Source organism: Delphinus delphis, chromosome 2, assembly GCF_949987515.2.
Source record: "Delphinus delphis chromosome 2, mDelDel1.2, whole genome shotgun sequence".
In the NCBI taxonomy this organism is placed as follows: Eukaryota; Metazoa; Chordata; class Mammalia; order Artiodactyla; family Delphinidae; genus Delphinus; species Delphinus delphis.
Window position 1 is genome coordinate 177,232,907 of NC_082684.1, and position 20,428 is coordinate 177,253,334.

Below are 20,428 nucleotides of genomic sequence, written 5' to 3' on the forward strand. Positions count from 1 at the left end.
AGTAATAGTTAACTTCATTAACAATTACTTCATTTTTAGAAATACCTACAATTCCTCACTGGGTTTCATGCCTTTCAGGAGAGGGACCTCTATGTCACTAGTGTCTTGTAGAGTATGTAATACAAGTAGACACTCAATAAATTTATAGAATTTTTTTTTAACAGAAGTTTATAGATTATGAAAAGAAGCAGCTCAAGTTAAGCCACAAGTTTCACAATCTAGAGTTCTGTGCATCTCAAATATCACAATGGTAAATTCTGCTCCACAGAGGAAGGCAAACAATATTATTTCTTGGTGAAACAGTACCAAGATGGCATATTTGGACCACGCTCAGTTCGAATAATAAGGCCAGCTCATTAGTTCAAGTGCATTAAGAAAAGATCAACTTTGATTTAAAAATATTTTTTTTGCAATGAATTCCAAAAACACAAAATTGGGCATGTTTATATACTTACTGCATCTGAAGTTTTGCTTGGATTACTGCTTGGATTAGAAGAATGTGAATTTGAACTATGAAGAGCACTGTGGTTGTGTGAATTTTCTTGGGGAGAGTAACTGGTCCCTTAAAAAATAAAAAGCAAAGTGAATTATAAGTCATATTTGATGTTTGCACTGGTTTCTATCATACTACAGATCACTGTATATCACTAACTCATCATTGCAAAACCTCATTTTTATCATTTCTAGCAACTTGTAGCTTTTTATAAAATAAAAGTTCTAATAAAGACACAACGTACATAGAGAAAAGGCAAAAAAGTTCAACTGACAGAGAACTAGAAGTCACAATTATCCAGTACGTTTTTGCAATTATTTTTCAACTTCTTAAACAGTTTCCACACTTGCTCTTTTAAGTTTTGCCAAATTTCAACTAAAACAGTATGAAGTTTTCAAAAAGTTAAGTTTCAGGAAAGGTGCCTGCTTTCAAGATGATGAAGATTGCATCATATCTCCTCACTACAGGACCAACTCTTCCTAAAAACTGCTTAAAAGTAATTCATGAGTTTTATGAATAATCTACACATCTCAGAGACCATCAGGGATGATGGTTTCTATTGTCTTAAGAAAAACCAAGATATAAATACCCACACTTGATTAATGATACAAAAAGGTCCACTACAAAAATCTAACTGTTAGTACTTCAATTGCATTCCATGTCTTTATTTTTCAGCATCAAGGTAACATAATTCAACTCCCCACACCCAAAAATGAGCTAGCAAGTGGTATGGAGGCTACAAGACAAGGAACAAAAACTGGAAGTGGGAAGAGCAATTTAGATGGCCCAGTGGTCCTGGAAATTAATTAGCCGTCAGACCAGAGCTGTTACGAGAAGAAATGAGTAAGAATTAACCATTTCAATCAACAGGAACAACTACAGGCCTGCCTCTGTTTCACTGGGCTTTGCTTTATTGCGCTTCAGTTACTGGGTTTCTTACAAATCGAAGGTCTGCGGCAATCTTACATCTATCAGCGCCATTTTTCCAACAGCACTGGCTCACCCCGCGTCTCTGTGTCGCAGTTTGGTAATTCTCGCGGTATTTCAAGCTTGTTCGTGTTTCTATTTGTTATAGCGATCCGTGGTGAGTGACCTTTGAGTTGCTACTGTAACTGTTCTGAAGCACCACCAACCACCTCCACTGCCCCGCCTCGGGCCACGCTCTTCCCTGAGACACAGCAATGCTGAAATGAGGCCAGTTAATAACCCTGCAATGGCCTCTCAGTGCTCAGTGACACAAAGAGTCACACGTCTCTCACTCCGAGTGAAAAGCCAGACATGGTGAAGCTCAGTGAGGAAGGCTGGTCGAAAGCCAAGACGGGAAGCAAGCTGGGCCTCTTGCACCAAACAGTTAGCCAAGCTGTGAATGCGAGAGAAAAGTTCTAGAAGGAGAATTAGAAGTGCTGCTCCAGTGAACACAAGGAAGAAAGAGCAACAGCCTTAACTGCTCATGTGGAGAAAGTTTTACTGAGCTGGACAGAAGATCAAACCAGCCACAACATTCCCCTAGGCCAAAGCCCGGTCCAAAGCAAGGCCCCAACTTCTTCAGTTCTACGAAGGCTGAGAGAGGTGAGGAAGCTGCAGAGAAAAGTCTGAAGCTAGCAGAGGTTGGCTCATGAGGCTGAAGGAAAGAAACGGTCTCCATAACATCAAAGTGCAAGGTGAAGCCACAAGTGCTGATGCAGAAGCTGCAGCAAGTCACCCAGGAGATCTAGCTAAGATCACTCATGAAGGTACCTACACTCAACAGATTTCCAATGTAGACTGAAAGAGCCTTCTGTTTCATAGAGAGAAGTCGATGCCTGGCTTCAAAGCTTCAAAGCACAGGCTGTCTCTCTCAGGGGCTAAGGCAGCTGGTGACTTGAAGTTGAAGCCAATGCTCATCTACCATCCGAAAATCCCAGGGCCCTTAAGAACTCTGTGTTAAATCTATCTACTCTGCCTGTGCTCTGTAAAAGGAACAGCAAAGCCTGGATGACAGCCCATCAGTTTATAACATGGTTTACTGAATATGTTCAGCCCACTGCTGAGACCTACTGCTAAGAAAAAAAGCTTCCTTTCAAAATATTACAGCTCACTGACAAGGCACCTGGTCACCCAAGAACTCTGATGGAGATGGACAAGATTCGTGTTGTTTCCATGCCTGTTAACACAACATCTATTCTGCAGCCCATGGATCAAGGCTCACTTCAACTTCCTGTTCTTTTTTGAGAAATACATTTCATAAGGCTATAGTTGCCACAGACAGTGAGTCTTCTGACTGATCTAGGTAAGGTGAATTGAAAACCCTCTGGAAAGGATTCACCATTGTAGATGCCGTTAAGAACATTCATGATTCATGGTAAGAGGTCAAAATATCAACATTCACAGGAGTTTGGAAGAAGCTGATTCCAACCCTCACGGATGACTTTGAGGGGTTCAAGACTTCAGTGGAGGAAGGAACTGCAAACGTGGTGGAAACAGCAAGAGAACTAGAAGTGGAGCTGAAGATGTGACTGAATTACTGCAATCTCATGATAAAACCTGAATGGATGAGGAACTGCTTCTCATGGATAAGTGAAAAAAGTGGTTTCTTGAGATGGAATCTACTCCTCGTGAAGATGCTGTGAAGACTGTTTGAAATGACAACAAAGGATTTAGAATACTCAGTAAACTTAGTTGATAAAGCAGCAGCAGGGTTTGAGATCATGGATTCCAATTTTCAGAAACAGGGTTTTTTTTTTGTTTTAACATCTTTATGGGAGTATAACTGCTCTACAATGGTGTGTTAGTTTCTGCTTTATAACAAAGTGAATCAGTTATACATATACATATGTTCCCATATCTCTGCCCTCTTGCGTCTCCCTCCCACCCTCCCTATCCCACCCCTCTAGGTGGTCACAAAGCACCGAGCTGATCTCACTGTGCTATGTGGTTGCTTCCCACTAGCTATCTATTTTACATTTGGTAGTGTATGTATGTCCATGCCACTCTCTCACTTCGTCCCAGCTTACCCTTCCCGCTCCCTGTGTCCTCAAGTCCATTCTCTACGTCTGCATCTTTATTCCTGTCCTGCCCCTAGGTCCTTCAGAACCATGTTTTTTTTTTTTTTTTTTAAGATTCCATATATATGTGTTAGCATACAGTATTTGTTTTTCTCTTTCTTACTTCACTCTGTATGACAGACTCTAGGTCCACCCACCTCACTACAAACAACTCAATTTCATTTCTTTTCATGGCTGAGTAATATTCCACTGTATATATGTGCCACATCTTCCTTATCCATTCATCTGTCGATGGACACTTAGGTTGCTTCCATGTCCTGGCTATTGTAAATAGAGCTGCAATGAACATTGTGGTACATGACTCTTTTTGAATTATGGTTTTCTCAGGGTATATGCCCAGGAGTGGGATTGTTGGGTCACATGGTAGTTCTATTTTTAGTTTCTTAAGGAACCTCCATACTGTTCTCCACAATGGCTGTATCAGTTAGTTTACATTCCCACCAACAGTGCGAGGGTTCCCTTTTCTCGACACCCTCTCCAGCAATTACTGTTTGTAGACTTTTTGATGATGGCCATTCTGACAGGTGTGAGATGATACCTCACTGTAGTTTTGATTTGCATTTCTCTAATGATTAGTGATGCTGAGCATTCTTTCATGTGTTTGTGGGCAATCTGTATATCTTCTTTGGAGAAATGTCTATTTAGGTCTTCTGCCAGGGGCTTTTTGAATAGGGACTAGATTTCACATTCTATGAAACAGATTTATCTAGAACACTTAGCAAAACTAACAACTGTAACTTAAAAAAAAGAAATGAGGAGGAAAAGGAATTTAGAAGTGGATCAAGAAGTCTCTTCCATTAAAAAGATGGGGACTTCCCTGGTGGCGCCGTGGTTAAGAATCCGCCTGCCAATGCAGGGGACACGGGTTCGATCCCTGCTCCGGGAGGATCCCACATGCTGCGGAGCAACTAAGCCCATGTGCCACAACTACTGAGCCCGCATGCCGCAGCTACCGAAGCCTATGCACCTAGAGCCCGTGCTCCGCAATGAGAAGCCCACGCACGGCAACAAAGAGTAGCCCCTGCTCTCCGCCAACTAGAGAAAGCCTGCGCGCAGTGACAAAGATCCAACACAGCCAAAAATAAATAAATTAAATTTTTTTTAAAAAGATGAAAGTTAGGGGACGCACATAGAATATAATAAACAAGCACTATGAGCTCAGAATGAAGTAACGGCACGGCAAGAGAAAAGGCAATGACCAAGATTTAATCTTGGAAAGGACCCAAGTTACTGGGGAAACTAGAAGCAGATTCAGATCCAAAAAAGCGAGTGATATGACTAAAGACAAAAGGGGGTTAAGTGCCCAGCAAAATGTAGCTGATACAAGAGAGAACATTTCCCAGCAAGACCGCTGCTTGAGATGCCTGACAGTTTCTTCATCATCTACTTACTTTTAAATTTGTCTTGCTGGATGGTATGTATTTATGTAAAACACCCTAAACTTTTTTTTAATACAGTAGTCAATGAATTCTTCAATAAACACTGTAAGAATGAACACGACTGAAAGAAGAAATCAGTCAAGAATAAGCTCACGCATACAGGAAGGTTAGCACGGAAACTGAGACTGCAGTCCTCAGAAAAGCCTGCTTGCAGAGTTGGTCCCTGGCTGGCACAGTGACTCTTCAGGAGGAAGAGCTGCCACAACAGTAACTGCCAAGAGTGGCTGACCGTGGCTAAGCTGTTGTGCAGACGATATGGTTTATGCTGAACACCTGCTTTCCTACTGGGAATCCAGACTTCTGGTGAAAACTAGGCAGAGATGCCTACCTAAGAACCCAAATCCAATAGAAACCTTGGGTACTAAATCTCTAATAAGCTTTCCTGGTGGACAACATTTCACCAGTGTTGTCACAATTCGTTGCTGGAGGAATGAAGCGTCTGCTTGTGTGACTCCACTGGGGCAAGATTCTTAGAAGCTTTTTTGCACCTGGTGTCTTCCAGGCTTTGCCCCAGATGCCTTTTCCCTTTGCCGACTACATTTTGTATTCTTTCATGGTTCGTAAGTCATAGCCATGTTAATCAAGGTCCTATGACTCCTCTTAAGAGGATCACCAAACCTGGGGGGTGGCTTAAGAACCCCATCACATTCAGTTACAAAGAAAAATCAACACTCCAAATTAGACTTTAAAGAAAATCTCTGCTCTAGGGCAAAGTGTGCACTTTTCAGATGTAACTCATGAATTTCTTTTTTTTAAATCAAGCTTTACAGCTGCATGCAAATAAAGAAACAGTAACATGGACTACTACAACACCATACTTATATACACTACGAGTTGAGATTTCCACGGAAATTTCCATAAATATGTTGGCAATGTTGAAGAAAAGGCCGATATTACTGACTGACATGATCCCCAGAGTAGTTCACTGAGAAGCCCGAGTTAGATGCCCTGACATTTATTCGCATACGTTCCTGAGCAAGATGTAAGTCTATGAGATTAAAGTGCCACACAAAAGGTTTCGTAGAAGACATGATAGGGAGAGTACTCTATAAGCCTAAGATTGATTAGAAATGAAATCTATTGATCTCTCATGAGGTTAAGATACAGGAATTCACTTTAGTGTTAGTCTTCATATCCATGGAAATTCAAAAAATTGACAAGCACCCAATTAATTAAGCTCTTAATCTCTGAAGAAGTGACGTGTCTTCCACCAGCCCGATAGACATTATGGGACAGTTTTCAGGTCTACTCTCAGTGCTTTCAGAGGGCGTGACGTAACAATTAGAAACCATAAGCATCAGGGCACACCAGCATAAGACTTTATAATCAAGAGAAAAACGGCATCAGCTGTTAAGAGGAAAGTCATTTGCAGAAACAGGAGCTTTCTGAATGGGGACTAGACTCCACATTCTACGAAACAGATTTATCTAGAACACTTCGCAGAACTAACAACTGTTAACTTAAGAAAGAAGTGAGGAGGACTTCCTTCCCTGGCGGTCCAGTCGTTAGGACTCGGTGCCTTCACTGCGGAAGGCGCGGGTTCTATCCCTGGTCGGGGAACTGAGATCCCAGAAGCCACGAGGTGTGGCCAAAACAAAAGGAAAAGAAAACAGAAGTGAGGGGCAAGAGTGAGATACAGATATTTTACTGCAAGACTAGGGATAAACTCACATTCCTAAGGAACCAAACTAAGTGAAAGGTGTTACAGGAAGCATGATAGAGCCGGCAACAGAGCTGTGGATCAGCGCCAGAAGCATGCACTTAGAACTGATGGCAGGGCAGCTCTGCCTCTGAGGATCAGGACCAGGATAAGCTGAACAAAGGTAACTCTCCATTTAAAAAGCTACAGTTTATATTATCTTCCAAAGCACTGGGGGGGGGGGGGAGGGAGGCATTAAAAGCACTGAGGCTTTTAATTTCTCCATGTAGTTCTTCCCAACATGAAGTAACATGCAAGCAGGAAAACAAGGTCAGAGCAATGATTACGGTTATGATTTTCTACAGCCGTACCTTAAAGTGCTACAGAACAGTGTTTCTTTGAAAACTCCTATTTTATCTTAAAAACTCACATAAACTGTTATATCCTATACCATGATGGATGGATTTGTATGTTTCAGGATAAGAAGAGAAGGGTTTTTTTTTTAAGTAGTAGTAGTAGTAGTAGTAGAATGTAGAGTCTAAAGCTGAGAGAAAGAATAAGTGATTTGAGGATGGTAACATATCCAAAGAAAAGCAGAGCCATGCATAAAACCCGAACTCAGATTTTCCATGCTAAATCCAGAGATTTACATACATGTATGCTGGTGAGAGATCATCTCATAGATGCTGTTTGGCCCAACAAAGTAATGGAAGCAAAAACTGTTTCTATGTCTGGTGCCCTAAAAAAAATTATGCTTTCTTTACATTACCAAGAAAAAGGCTTGCTACTTTAAAGAAACAGAAATTATCTCCTTGAGAAAAGTAGAAATTGTGGCTAAGTGGGATAAAATTGGTTTTAAGCAATACACATTTAAACCAATCTTAAAAAATTAAAGTTAAGACTGATAAAGCAAGTATTCAAGACTTCTAAGAAAGGGATACTACTGAGAATTACTTGGGGTCTTGCTTTTGGGAGGGGGCAAAAGGCGGGGGGGGGGGGCAGTTTATGTTTATCCTTGCAACTTGATCGACCTACAGGAGTGGGCAAAGTTCTCCTGTCCCGAGCTCCAACCCAAGGCAGACATGAAAAGGAGATGTGGCAACATGACTGGATGCTAGTATCACACGAGAACACAAGGATCCAACCTGCTGGGTGTGTGGTGCAGCCACAGCCACTTAAGTACTGTCCACGGCTACTTTTGCTCTTTTCACTGTGGCAATGACTATGTGGACTGGAAGATTAGAATTTTTACTATCCAGCCCTTTAAGAGAGTTTGCTCACGTGAAAGAACGCTCACTTCACTAATCATCAGAGAAATGAAAATCAAAACTATAATGAGATATCATCTCACACCAGTCAGAATAGCCATCATCAAAAAATCTAGAAACGATAAATGCTGGAGAGGGTGTGGAGAAAAGGGAACCCTCTTGCACTGCTGGTGGGAATGTGAATTGGTACGGCCACTATGGAGAACAGTAGGGAGGTTCCTTAAAAAACTACAAATAGAACTACCATATGACCCAGCAATCCCACTACTGGGCATATACCCTGAGAAAACCATAATTCAAACAGAGTCATGTACCAAAATGTTCATTGCAGCCCTATTTACAATAGCCCAGAGATGGAAACAACCTAAATGCCCATCATCGGATGAATGGATAAAGAAGATGTGGCACATATATACACTGGAATATTACTCAGCCATAAAAAGAAACGAAATTGAGCTATTTGTAATGAGGTGGATAGACCTAGCGTCTGTCATACAGAGTGAAGTAGGTCAGAAAGAGAAAGACAAATACCGTATGCTAACACATATATATGGAATTTAAGGGAAAAAAATGTCATGAAGAACCTACGGGTAAGACAGAAATAAAGACACAGACCTACTAGAGAATGGACTTGAGGATATGGGGAGGGGGAAGGGTAAGCTGGGACAAAGTGAGAGAGTGGCATGGACATATATACACTACCAAACGTAAGGTAGATAGCTAGTGGGAAGCAGCCGCATAGCACAGGGAGATCAGCTCGGTGCTCTGTGACCACCTAGAGGGGTGGGATAGGGAGGGTGGGAGGGAGGGAGACGCAAGAGGGAAGAGATATGGGAACATATGTATATGTATAACTGATTCACTTTGTTATAAAGCAGAAACTAACAAAAAATAAATAAATAAATAAAAATTTAAAAAGTTTGCTGACTCCTGGACTGGACAATATTCATCTAAGACAGATAGTTAACATAACAATGTAAGATGCTGACTTCTTCCCTGACAGAATTTTCACTATTTAAAAGGCAGAATAATCCCTCCTACTTGTCACTCTCTAAACTTCAGAAGGTAGATCTTAAGGGTGAGAAGGATATAACCTACAGTCTGAGAAAGATGGAGCCCTAAGAGAGTACTATGGGAAATGGACCCAAAAAATGTAGCAAAACTCACCTAACTCAGCAAGAAATGGGTGTTAAGCAATTAGATTGCCCTCGCATTTAGAAAAAGGGAACTTGGATATTAGGTGGCAAGTGGGAAGTATATACAATTCTATATAAACAAACAAAGCTGGGAAATGCAAGCAGCTTTTTTAAAGGTGAAACTAGTTTCCACTCTACTCAGGGGCAAAATACTATGGCATTTGTGTCCTTATTCAGAACAAGACAACCACTGGAATTCCCTACTACATCCTCAGACTTAGAAATTAAGTCTTAATGCCTTCTCCAAGAAACTGGAAAGAACACGTAAGGTACACCTATAATGATAATGAAAGATTTCAAGTACATCCACCACCCCGAACTGCTATTCAAACTAACACAAGCAGGTAGCAGGCATGACTAAGGTTCAGTAGTGGACCTCGAACTTCAGTCTATTAAAAAATGTCGAATTCAAAGTTGAATTTCACAGAGACTGTGGTTCACACTATGTGAGGTGGGGCTCAAGACCTGAATTATGAATAGGCACTCCCCCTGTCAAATGGTTTTGGTGGTCCGTGTGCAGACTGCACTTTATTCCAAGTGTCCTCCTCTCATCACTCCAAACCACAGACCACAAATATTTAAAAATAAAGGGATCTCACAAAGGATGTCATGTATCTGTAATGGGTATTTCTGCCATAACATAATAAATGTTTTCCTGAAAAACCTTAAACTCTGCAAAATTGCACACTAAAAGTTTTATGGGAAAAATAGGGTAGAAGCAAATCACTCGAAACTATGCAACTTTACCACAGCCAGAGCACTAACAAAAACCTGAACAGGACAGGCAAGCAGCTCAGCATGGCTGCAGACTGCTTCAGGGGATATTAAATTGCTGGGGTTGAGAACGTGGAAATGAAATTCTGAGCATTGAGGCTACAATCCAAATAGAGAAGAAAAGTGCAACTTGCCACAGAGAGGGAGCCACGCAAGACGAGGGGAGCAGACTTGAAATGTTCTTTAGGGGTCCTGCCTGTGCAGCTAGTTGAGGGCTTTTTCTTTCTATTTGAAGGTTATAACCTTAATTCCTACTATTTTGATTTGCACTGCCTAGAAAAAAAAAATTTCATGTATGAACCAACACACAATTTCAGTTTACACTGATGCCATTCACCAACCGCATATGAGCTAACTGGTGGTGAAAAGCAAAAGTTGTAGCTAACCAGACTTTCTCCTGGGGAGAGGGGAAACAGATAAGATGACGTGTCAACAATGGGCTGGCAACCTGACAGTCCCCTGTAGGTGAGTTACTCCCTACAGACCTGCGCCATCCAAATGACAGCCACTGGCCGACACACAGCTAGTGAGCACATGACGTGCAGCTCCTCTAAACTGAGATTTGCCATTATGTGTAAATACACAATGGATTCAGAGACTTCATACAAAAAAAGTGTAAAATAGCACATTAATACTTTTATATTACGTAATATATTGGGTTAAATAGTGTATTAGTAAAATTAATTCCAGACATTGGCTACTAGAAAATTTAAAATTGCATGCGTGGCTTGCTGGACAGCACTGCTCTAGACGAAGATGCCCACTGACACTTAGTGAGAGGCGGCCAGGGATGACTACTGTGCACAGGACATTTCTCAAAGAACTGTTGCATATCTGAAAAATCAGTTTCTAATCAGCTGAGCCCAGAGCCTGATTCTGCTTAATACAACCTGCTGAATTTTGCAGGAATGTAACTGTTGCACAAATTGTATTATACTTAGTTTTGTTTTGAACTTTTACCAAAATGTTCACCACTAAGAAAAATTTCATCACCAATAATGCCATACAATACACCTGCACTTGTATTTATTACAAAGAAATGGTATCAAGAAGACACCCTTGTTAAGAGCGTTAGGACCAAAAATAATTAAACTAGTAGAGATAAATGAAAGATAACAGCTCTCAATGACTTTCATTAATAAAGACTATTTTAAAAATAGTACTGCTGGGCTTCCCTGGTGGCGCAGTGGTTAAGAATCCACCTGCCAACGCAGGGGACACGGGTTCGAGCCGTGGTCCAGGAAGATCCCACATGCCGTGGAGCAACTAAGCCCGTGCGCCACAACTACTGAGCCCACCTGCCTAGAGCCCGTGCTCCGCGACAAGAGAAGCCGCCTCAATGAGAAGCCCACGCACTGCGACGAGGAGTAGCCCCCGCTCACCGCAGCTAGAGGAAGCCCGCGCGCAGCAACGAAGACCCAACGCAGCCAAAGATAAATAAAATAAATAAATTTATTTAAAAAAATAGTACTGCTATCCTGTATGTTTATCCCAAATGAACATGCTAAATATTTTCAGCAAGGTGATACAAACTACTTTGTGAAAATTACATTTAACATGATTTCCTTTGAAGCTGCCCGTGTCTTTCCTATTCTTACATGTGCAGGTAGCATGTATTATTCATGCTTGTCTACAGGCTAGAAACGGGACATTTACAAAATACTTGAGAAGGTGCACATGCAACAAAGAACACTGAGTTGGCTCCCTTCCTCACATCATACACAAATATTCAAAATGAATCACAGAAATTAATGTAAGAGCAAAAACTGTAAAACTCTTAAAATACAGGTGTAAAATACTGCCAAAAAAACAACGAAAAGAAAAATTAGACTTTGTCAAAATTAACAACTCTGTGCTTCAAACTCTGTGTCAATAAGAAGACAATCCACAGAATGGGAGAACACACTTGCAAATCTTATGCAAAGGGCTTTTATCTGGTTCTACCAGTAGGAACTCTCACAACTCAATAAAAAAGGAAAACCAGACTTCAGAAGAGTGAAACAGGCTTTCTTGGTGGTCCAGCAGGTAAGACCTCGCGCTTCCACATGCAGGTGGCGCAGGTTCGATCCCTGGTCAGGGGAGTTCCACATGCCACATGGTGCAGCCAAAAAAAAAAGAGTGAAACATCCCAAATTTCCCCAAAGACGCACAAATGGCCAAAAGGCACATGAAAAAATGCTCAACAACATTAGCCGTTGGGGAAATGCAAATTAAACCTGCAATGAGATACAACTTCACATCCATCAGGATAGCTACCATCAAAAAGACAGACTTGGGCTTCCCTGGTGACGCAGTGGTTGAGAGTCCGCCTGCCGATGCAGGGGACGCGGGTTCATGCCCTGGTCCGGTAGAATCCCACGTGCCGCGGGGCGGCTGGGCCCGTGAGCCGTGGCCGCTGAGCCTGAGCGTCCAGAGCCTGTGCTCCGCAACGGGAGAGGCCGCAGCAGTGAGAGGCCTGCATCCCACAAAAAAAAAAATTAAAAAAAAGAAAAAAAAAAACAGACAGGCTTAACAACTGTTGATGAGGATGTAGAGAAACTGGAACCCTCCTACACACTGCTGCTGTGAATCTAAGCACTCAGCTGCTTTGGAAAACAGTCTGGCAGTTCCTGAAAAGGTTATACATAGAGTTATCATATAACCCAGCAATTCTACCTCTAGGTACATGTCTAACAGAAATGAAAGCATGTGTCCACAAATGTTCATTGCACACTATTCAGAACAGCCAAGACACGGAAACAAACCAAATGTCCCACAAATGATTAACAAATGAATAAAACATGGTATATCTATACTATGGAGTATTATTCAACAAAAAGGAACAAGTACTGCTACATGTTATAACATGATGAACCTTGAAAATAGTATGCTAAGTGAAATAAGCCAGTAACAAGACTACAACAAGACGCCTGAGCGTCCAGAGCCTGTGCTCCGCAACGGGAGAGGCCACAACAGTGAGAGGCCCGCGTACCGCCAAAAAAAAAAAAAAAAAAATAGGCCAACTACAGAGACAGAAGGGAGATGAATGGTTGCCTAGGGCCGCGGGCACGTGGGAGACGAGGAACAGTAAGAGCCACAGGGTTTCTGTTTGGATGACAAAAACATTCTAAAACTGGCTGTGGTGGTGGCTGCACAACTGAACTCCCGTACAGTTCACTGTAAATGGGCCAACTGTACGGGACGTGAATTACACACCAATAAAAAGGTTACCAAAAAAAAAGTCTACCATATCTTACATGCGACTTTTACTTGTCTAGCTTATACAGAAGTCCGTCATCATTTCTCAAATTCTAATCCTATGAGATGTTTTCAATAAACAACCTTGCATGGTCACGCGAACCTGGAAAAAGCTGTGTATGGTACTGTCTTACGGAAAACTTAAATGTGCTTTAAAGGCTCTGAGAATTATCGCTAGTGAATAAACTTTAACCTGGGGGAGGGGGGAGGGAATTAAGTACATGATACAACGTGAACAAACCTCAGAAACACCATGCTAGGTGAAAAAAGCCAATCACAGAAGACCGCGTAGTATCCATTTCTATGAAATGTCCATAGCAGGACAATCTATCAAGACAGAAAGTAGATGAGTGGTCTGGGCGTGGGCAGGGAGGGGAAGAAAATGGAGAATGTCCGCTAACAGGTACAGGAGGTTTTTTCTGGGGGGGGGGAGGGGTGGCAGGGATTAATTGCATGGTATGTGAATTATATCTTAATTTTTAAAAATAACCTTTAAAATATTTTGCTTTTTTACAGGATGGGGAGGTTGGGTCTAACCAAGGTGAGAACCACTCATTTAGTGAAGGGCACTCAATCAGGCCGCAATCAGGCAACCTGGGCTTCAGTCAAGATTTTGCCTCTACTTTACTCAAAACTGAAGAGGTCATCGAACTTCTACAGTTACCTCCACTTGTCAAATAAGGTACCGGTTTACAGTGTGCAGGGCTGCAAAAAAGTCACAACTAAATCTGAAATGCCATACTTAGCAACGTTAACAACCTCTTTAGAGTAAGATTTTTATCCTCCTTTCTGTTAGCTCTTCATGAGGGCTGTATTAACAAAGTAACAATAGAAGTCTACAGCCTTCAAACTGCCTATGCCCTTAAGATTCAGCGCCTTATACTTCTACTTGCCTAAAAAAATTATCCACTCTCAACTCTTCAGCGATCTCAGGCACTTGGTTTGCTAACACACACAGCACACAGGCAGTGAGCACCACAGGGCTATGCAGACTTAATCCTGGACTAGCGATCTCCTCCTCTTTACTGACTCCAGCAGAAATTCGCTGGGCTCACCATAATATTCTAACTGCTCTCCCACTATCATTCTTATCTCCATTTCAAAACACTCTCTACAGAATAGTCAAAGTAATCTTTTAAACATGTACCTCAGATCATGACATGTGTTTTGAATTTTAATGAGTACAGAAGGAAGCCATTCACTACACTTTGGCTACACTGGCCTCTTTCAGTTCTTTGAATATATGCCCAGTTCTTTCCTACCCTAGATCCTTCATTCATTCTACCCCCTCACCGCTTACCTCCCACTCCGTCTGCCTATTTCTTCAGGTCATCCTTAGGTTTCATCTTAAATGCCAAATCCTTAGAAAAGCCCTCCCTGATCCCTCAACCTAAAAACAAGCCCCCATCACAGCACACACTGTCCTTAACAGCTATTTTTATGCAGTGTAATTAAGACTACATCTCACATTGCTCCCTATGTTTTCTTGTTTTTTAATTAGCTGACTGGCTAGCCTAAGGACAGAATGCATTCCTCTGAGAGGAAAACATAAGTTAGTATGGAAAACAACGAGCACTTTTAGTTAATTTATGAAATTATCGTAAGATTCTAAAAGGGAGAGTAGGAAACTGCAACTGAAAAACTAAGCATCCTCCCAAGCTGATGCCTTTAGAGACAGAGAAAGAGGCGCAGGTGCTGGCATGCCTCAAGGTCTCTCTCCAAGTATTTTCACCTCCTGACTAATCAACTGAGCAAGAAGTGGCAGAGTTCAACCTTGGAAGCCTCATGGTCATGGTAACCCCTCACTCCATCTATGAAAGGATGAAAAATGACCAAAGGAATCTTCAAGTATGTGCCATGTCCTAAATGTTTCATACACTTAAAACTCTCAGTTACACTAAGATAGTGAGAAACTACACAGATCTAAGAGATTTAACTGGGTACAATGAAATGGAGAATAAACTTCAGTCACGGAAAACAATAGGAGCAACTGGCATAAAAAGAGGTAAACACAGAATGGCAAGGGTTCAGAGGGCAATGAGTAAAACTAGTTTGACAGGAACATGCGGTTCCCAAATGGGATAAAAGGGAATAAAGCTAACTTAAGCTAAAGACATCAAGGGCCTTGGAAATCAAACTAAGGGGGAAAAAAAAAAAGAAAACAAACAGATTTTTATCTTCTGGCCAAAGGACTATCAAAATAAATAATTAAAAACCTATTTTTTGCTTTTGAGGTTCTTTTTTTTTTTTGGTGCTTTTGAACAGTACTGGGTGCATCATGAAAAAAGCAGATTAAAAGTAGGCATCTCTAAGGGTAACATAAAAGACTAAAGAAGAGGTTTAAGAGGATTCTTTCTAGAGAAATGGTTATCTAATATTCTCCCCCCAACTTCAAGCCACAAAATTTCTTGCTTACATGGCTGGCTGCTCATCCTTCAGGTGTCAATTCACAAGCTGCCCCTAAAAAAGCCCTTCCCTGACCACCTCCTACACCTGCCTCCCTCTCTCCTGACATTACCATTTTCAAATCATAATTCATTTCCTTTACAGCACACATCTCAGTATGAGATCATCCTGTTCATCTACCTTAGATCATGTCTCTTCCCCTAGGAGGGAAGCTCCCTGAGCACAGAGAGCCTTGCCTGTCATGCCACGCTATAAACCCTGCATGTAGTTACAACGGTGCTTGAGTTTCTCAACAGACTCTAAAATAGACACATGAATGGAAGCCCAATACCACAACAGGAGCCGCTCTTCCTGCAATGGTGGTAGTGGGGGATTAAGGACAATAATTAGCCCAGTCACATTCTTGGAACCTCTGGGCTCCATACAGTATCATTTAAAAAGAAATGACAGGGCTTCCCTGGTGGCACAGGGGTTGGGAGTCCGCCTGCCAATGCAGGGGACACGGGTTCGTGCCCCGGTCCGGGAAGATCCCACATGCCGCGGAGCAGCTGGGCCCGTGAGCCATGGCCGCTGAGCCTGTGCGTCCAGAGCCTGTGCTCTGCATCAGGAGAGGCCACAACAGTAAGGGGCCCGCATACCGCAAAAAAAAAAAAAAAGAAAAAAAGAAATGACATAGATAATCTCCAGAGATTAGCTGTCGAAAGGCTAGGTAGTAGTAACAAGTTCTATGTATCATAAGCAGGTATATAAACTTCACCTGTTAAATATAAATAACATGACACAGCAAAGAGTTCTAACAAGACACTCATTTCACTGAAATTGAAAATTACTCTCGACTTCCCTGGTGGCACAGTGGTTAAGAACCCGCCTGCCAATGCAGGGGACACCAGTTCGAGCCCTGGTCTGGGAAGATCCCACATGCCACGGAGCAGCTAAGCCCGTGTGCCACAGCTACTGAGCCTGCGCTCTAGAGCCCACGAGCCACAACTACTGAGCCCGTGAGCCACAACTACTGAAGCCCACGTGCCTAGAGCCCATGTTCCGCAACAAGAGGAGCCACCGCAATGAGAAGCCCACACCCCACAATGAGGAGCAGCCCCCGCTCACCGCAACTAGAGAAAGCACAGCAACGAAGACTCAATGCAGCCAAAAAAATAAACTAAGATCACTGAAACAGAGCCTTAGGCTTTAAAAAAAAAAACTTACCCTCCATTCTATTACCTGTACAACATAATACAAACTGGAAAAGCGCTTTTCCCAAAATTTTAAGGTATATGAAAGAAAAAAGGCAGCATATTCCAGCAGAGTTACCTCAAGGAAAACAGTAAGTTTCCTCTTACAGATAAGACACTTTGAATACTGCTCTTGTGTGTCCCTTAACAGAGACATATGCAAACAAACAGCATTTACTCCATCTGTTTTTGCTGGGTAGTCATCCTGCTTTGGATCAAGACAGGCCTGCAGTTTGGGATAAGGTACTGGTGAACGAACACTGGACACTGTGTACCTAGGTGTGCTCCAACTGTGAAATGGTGTCTGTTAAAGGGGAGAGTCAACACTGCCATACCACCTAAACCAGTTTTATAAACATTTAAGTGACATATGCAAAACACTATGAAGTATTTTAAAAATAAAAACAGAAGCTCAGAATAAGGGGGAAGAGAAGCTGCAACAGATAGATGACATTTGCTGATGATGTTTAACCTACATATTGATTTGATGACAACACGCTTTGCACAAAGAATATTATTTCATTATCTCTTCGCTCTCCCTTCAGTCCCAATCTTCCGGTTCCTCACCCCCCTCCCTGTCCAATCACAGCTCTAGCCAGACTTAGATTATATAGATTTATTGAGGAGCTGTTTCAAACTTTCAAGGAAAAAGTATATAATCTGTTCCAGAATCAGACTCAATCATAAAATTAACCAACTGGAAAATCCCGGCAAACATTAACAAGAATTGCAGAGCAATAGCAGAGCAACAGTTGAATATTCAAAGTCTTGCATGAATATACACATTGAATGTTAACTTCTTAAAACATGCTGTCAACAGATAATGAAGAGCATTTGATAAATTTCAAAGCATTAAACAACTAACTGTAGAAATAGCTGGATGTCTCCTTAATATGAAAAAGTGTCTAATGAGGAATGATCTTTACATAATGATCATCTTATCACCAGGCAATACCTTTTTAATACCAAGAACCACACCCGCGATTGAGTCTTTTACTGTTTTTTAATTGCAATAACTATTATTTTATTTTCTAAAATAAAGAACAGGTATTAATATTATAATTGGAAGCTACAGAAAAACATGAGGAAGGACAACTGTATCCTCACAGGCTTTTTTTCTACACATACATCTAATACCCAAAGACAGAATCACACTACTTTACATGTGTATTTTTCTACTTAAATGGCAGACAGAAGGGGGGGAGAGAGGGTCACCGGGCCCAACTGAGTAGAGAACTACCTGAATCAGAGGAGAGCCCTGCCACTCTAAAACCCTGCCTGGATCCACAGACGTTGACTCTTGGAAAGAGAATTAAAGACAGTGGAAGTTCAGGGCTTCCCTGGTGGCGCAGTGGTCAAGAATCCACTGAGCCCTGGTCCGGGAAGATCCCAAGGCCGCAGAGCAACTAAGCCCGTGCGCCACAACTACCGAGCCTGCACTCTAGAGCTCGCATGCCACAACTACTGAGCCCATGTGCCACAACTACTGAGCCCACGTGCCACAACTACTGAGCCCGCGTGCCACAACTACTGAGCCCGCGTGCCACAACTACTGAAGCCCACATGCCTAGAGCCTGTGCTCCACAACAAGAGAAGCCACCACAATGAGAAGCCCGCGCACCGTAACGAAGAGTAGCCCCCGCTCGCCGCAACTAGAGAAAGCCCACGCACAGCAACGAAGACCCAACACAGCCAAAAATCAAATCCATCAACCAATAAAATTATTTATTTATTTTTAAAAAAAGGCAGAAGTTCGGAGAAAACAGTATGAACTGCTACTTTCCCACATGATCACTCTCCTCCTAAAAGACACCTCCCTCACCTTCTTCCCTTTATCTGGACTCATTTTAGGAACCACCAACTTCTAAGGCTACAATTAAGACAGTGTCCAGAAGAGTAAGGAACAAAGAGAATCTAATCACACTTTACCCATATATATTCAAAACCCAACAGAATGACTTCACTCAAGTACACAGAAACCATTCCACACGGAGCCTGTGCAGAGACCAAAGTGGCAGTATGTAATAACCTAAACAGAAGAATACTTCAAAAGAAATCTCAGGAAACCAGTAACTTCTTAAAACAAATTCTCTTTTATCTCAAGAAATAAAGAGAACATGAATTCTACGAAACAAAGCAAGAGATAAAAGGATACAAAGGAGGGGGGTGGAATAAATAAGAGGAGGAACTCAGTGAAAAGATGAAATCCAAGAAACAAAAACCACCTTAGAAGTAATGAAAGAATCAATATTGCTGCAAGCAATGTCAACCACAAGGAACACAGACCTGAGAAATATCACAAAATACATGGGACAGAAGGACAGAGATGACAGCATTTAGAGGTAAGATGCCAGATGTGAAGGATGAAGCCAACATATCTAGAACTGGAGGTCCTGAAAAGGAGGAGAGAAAACAGGGAGGGCACCCAAGAGAAAAGAAAGCTTCCCTGAAATAAAGGAAGATCTCCGTCTGGAGACTGAAGGGGCTCACCATGTAGCAGGGAAAAGTAACAGAGAACCAATAAAAACTGACACATATCCTCACATTCTGGTGAAGCTGCTGAATTGTAAGCATAAAGACAGAATTCTTAAAGCATCCAGGCAGCAGAAGCATGTCACTTACGAAACAAAGAAGGGTTCACCACAGACCTCTCCACAGAAAACACTAAATGCCAAAAGACAATGAAGTAATGTCTTCTGCTAAGAGAAAAAAAATGGATGTGACCCAGAGAATTATTTTTCCAACTAGGATGTCATTCATGAGTAACAACAGAAAGAGGACATTCTCAAATATTCAAGAACTCAAAACTTAAAGTACTCATATTTTGGGAGGTGATGGGGTTAGTAGATAATCCTAAGAAAAATCAAACCAGCCATTCGCCAGTGGAGAAGCTGTGCTTTCAGGACAGGCAGCATGCACTGAATGAAGCTAAACGCATCTCCTTAACAGCTGGGTTCAACAGCCACGCATTATTACCAAGCATGTATTCTGATACCTGCCTTGTGCCAAACGACTGACATTATACAGCAAATCATTGTCAAAATATACTCTTTAAACTTTTCCTTTGTTACAATTTTATAAAAGCCGTCAATGACATTACACACACACACAGAGCACTCATTTAACAAATGTTTCATTTACTGAATATTTTACTATATGCCAAAGACAATGCAAGACACTAAGAGAATAGGACCGAAGCCATTCCTCCCTGAAGCTTAGCATAGCTTCCCAAACTTAACTACGTATTGAAAGAAACTGAGGTGCTTTTTAAACAGTTAAAATTCCTCGTCCCCTTCACCACTTTTCATAATTTGAGGATTTTTAGGTTTGTTTGAACTTCCTGGGTGACTCTGATAGCCAGGATGAGGAGCTACAGGTCTGCCACAGTTACAACATATACAGTTGACCCTTGAACAAGGCGGGTTTGAACTGCACAGGTCCACTTATGCTCAGGTATTTTTCAGTAGTCAATACCACGGTCCTACAGGGTCTGTGTTCGGTTGAGTCCAAGGACTTGGAGGAACCGAGGCTACGGAGGGACACCTCTAAGTCACACTTAACCCCCGTGCTGTTCAAGGATCAAATGTACTGCGACCTCTCCAGGTCTCCTGAATCTTCAAAGGCAGATTAAATCACATCCAGTAATCTTACTGTTGACAGTATTTCATTCTAAGTTTTTTGACAACAGCAGTACAGTCAT

The 20,428-nt window shown here is 41.8% G+C and overlaps 1 protein-coding gene across 5 annotated transcripts in view; it reads right to left on the minus strand.

Moving 5' to 3' along the window:
• WAC (WW domain containing adaptor with coiled-coil) overlaps positions 1-20,428 on the minus strand; it is an 86,167-nt gene that overhangs the window by 37,175 nt on the left and 28,564 nt on the right. For all 5 annotated transcript variants that reach the window (XM_060006375.1, XM_060006373.1, XM_060006372.1 and 2 more), the window contains exon 4: positions 456-562. In XM_060006375.1, coding sequence (XP_059862358.1) covers positions 456-562 — 107 coding nt within the window. The remainder of the gene's footprint in view (positions 1-455; positions 563-20,428) is intronic.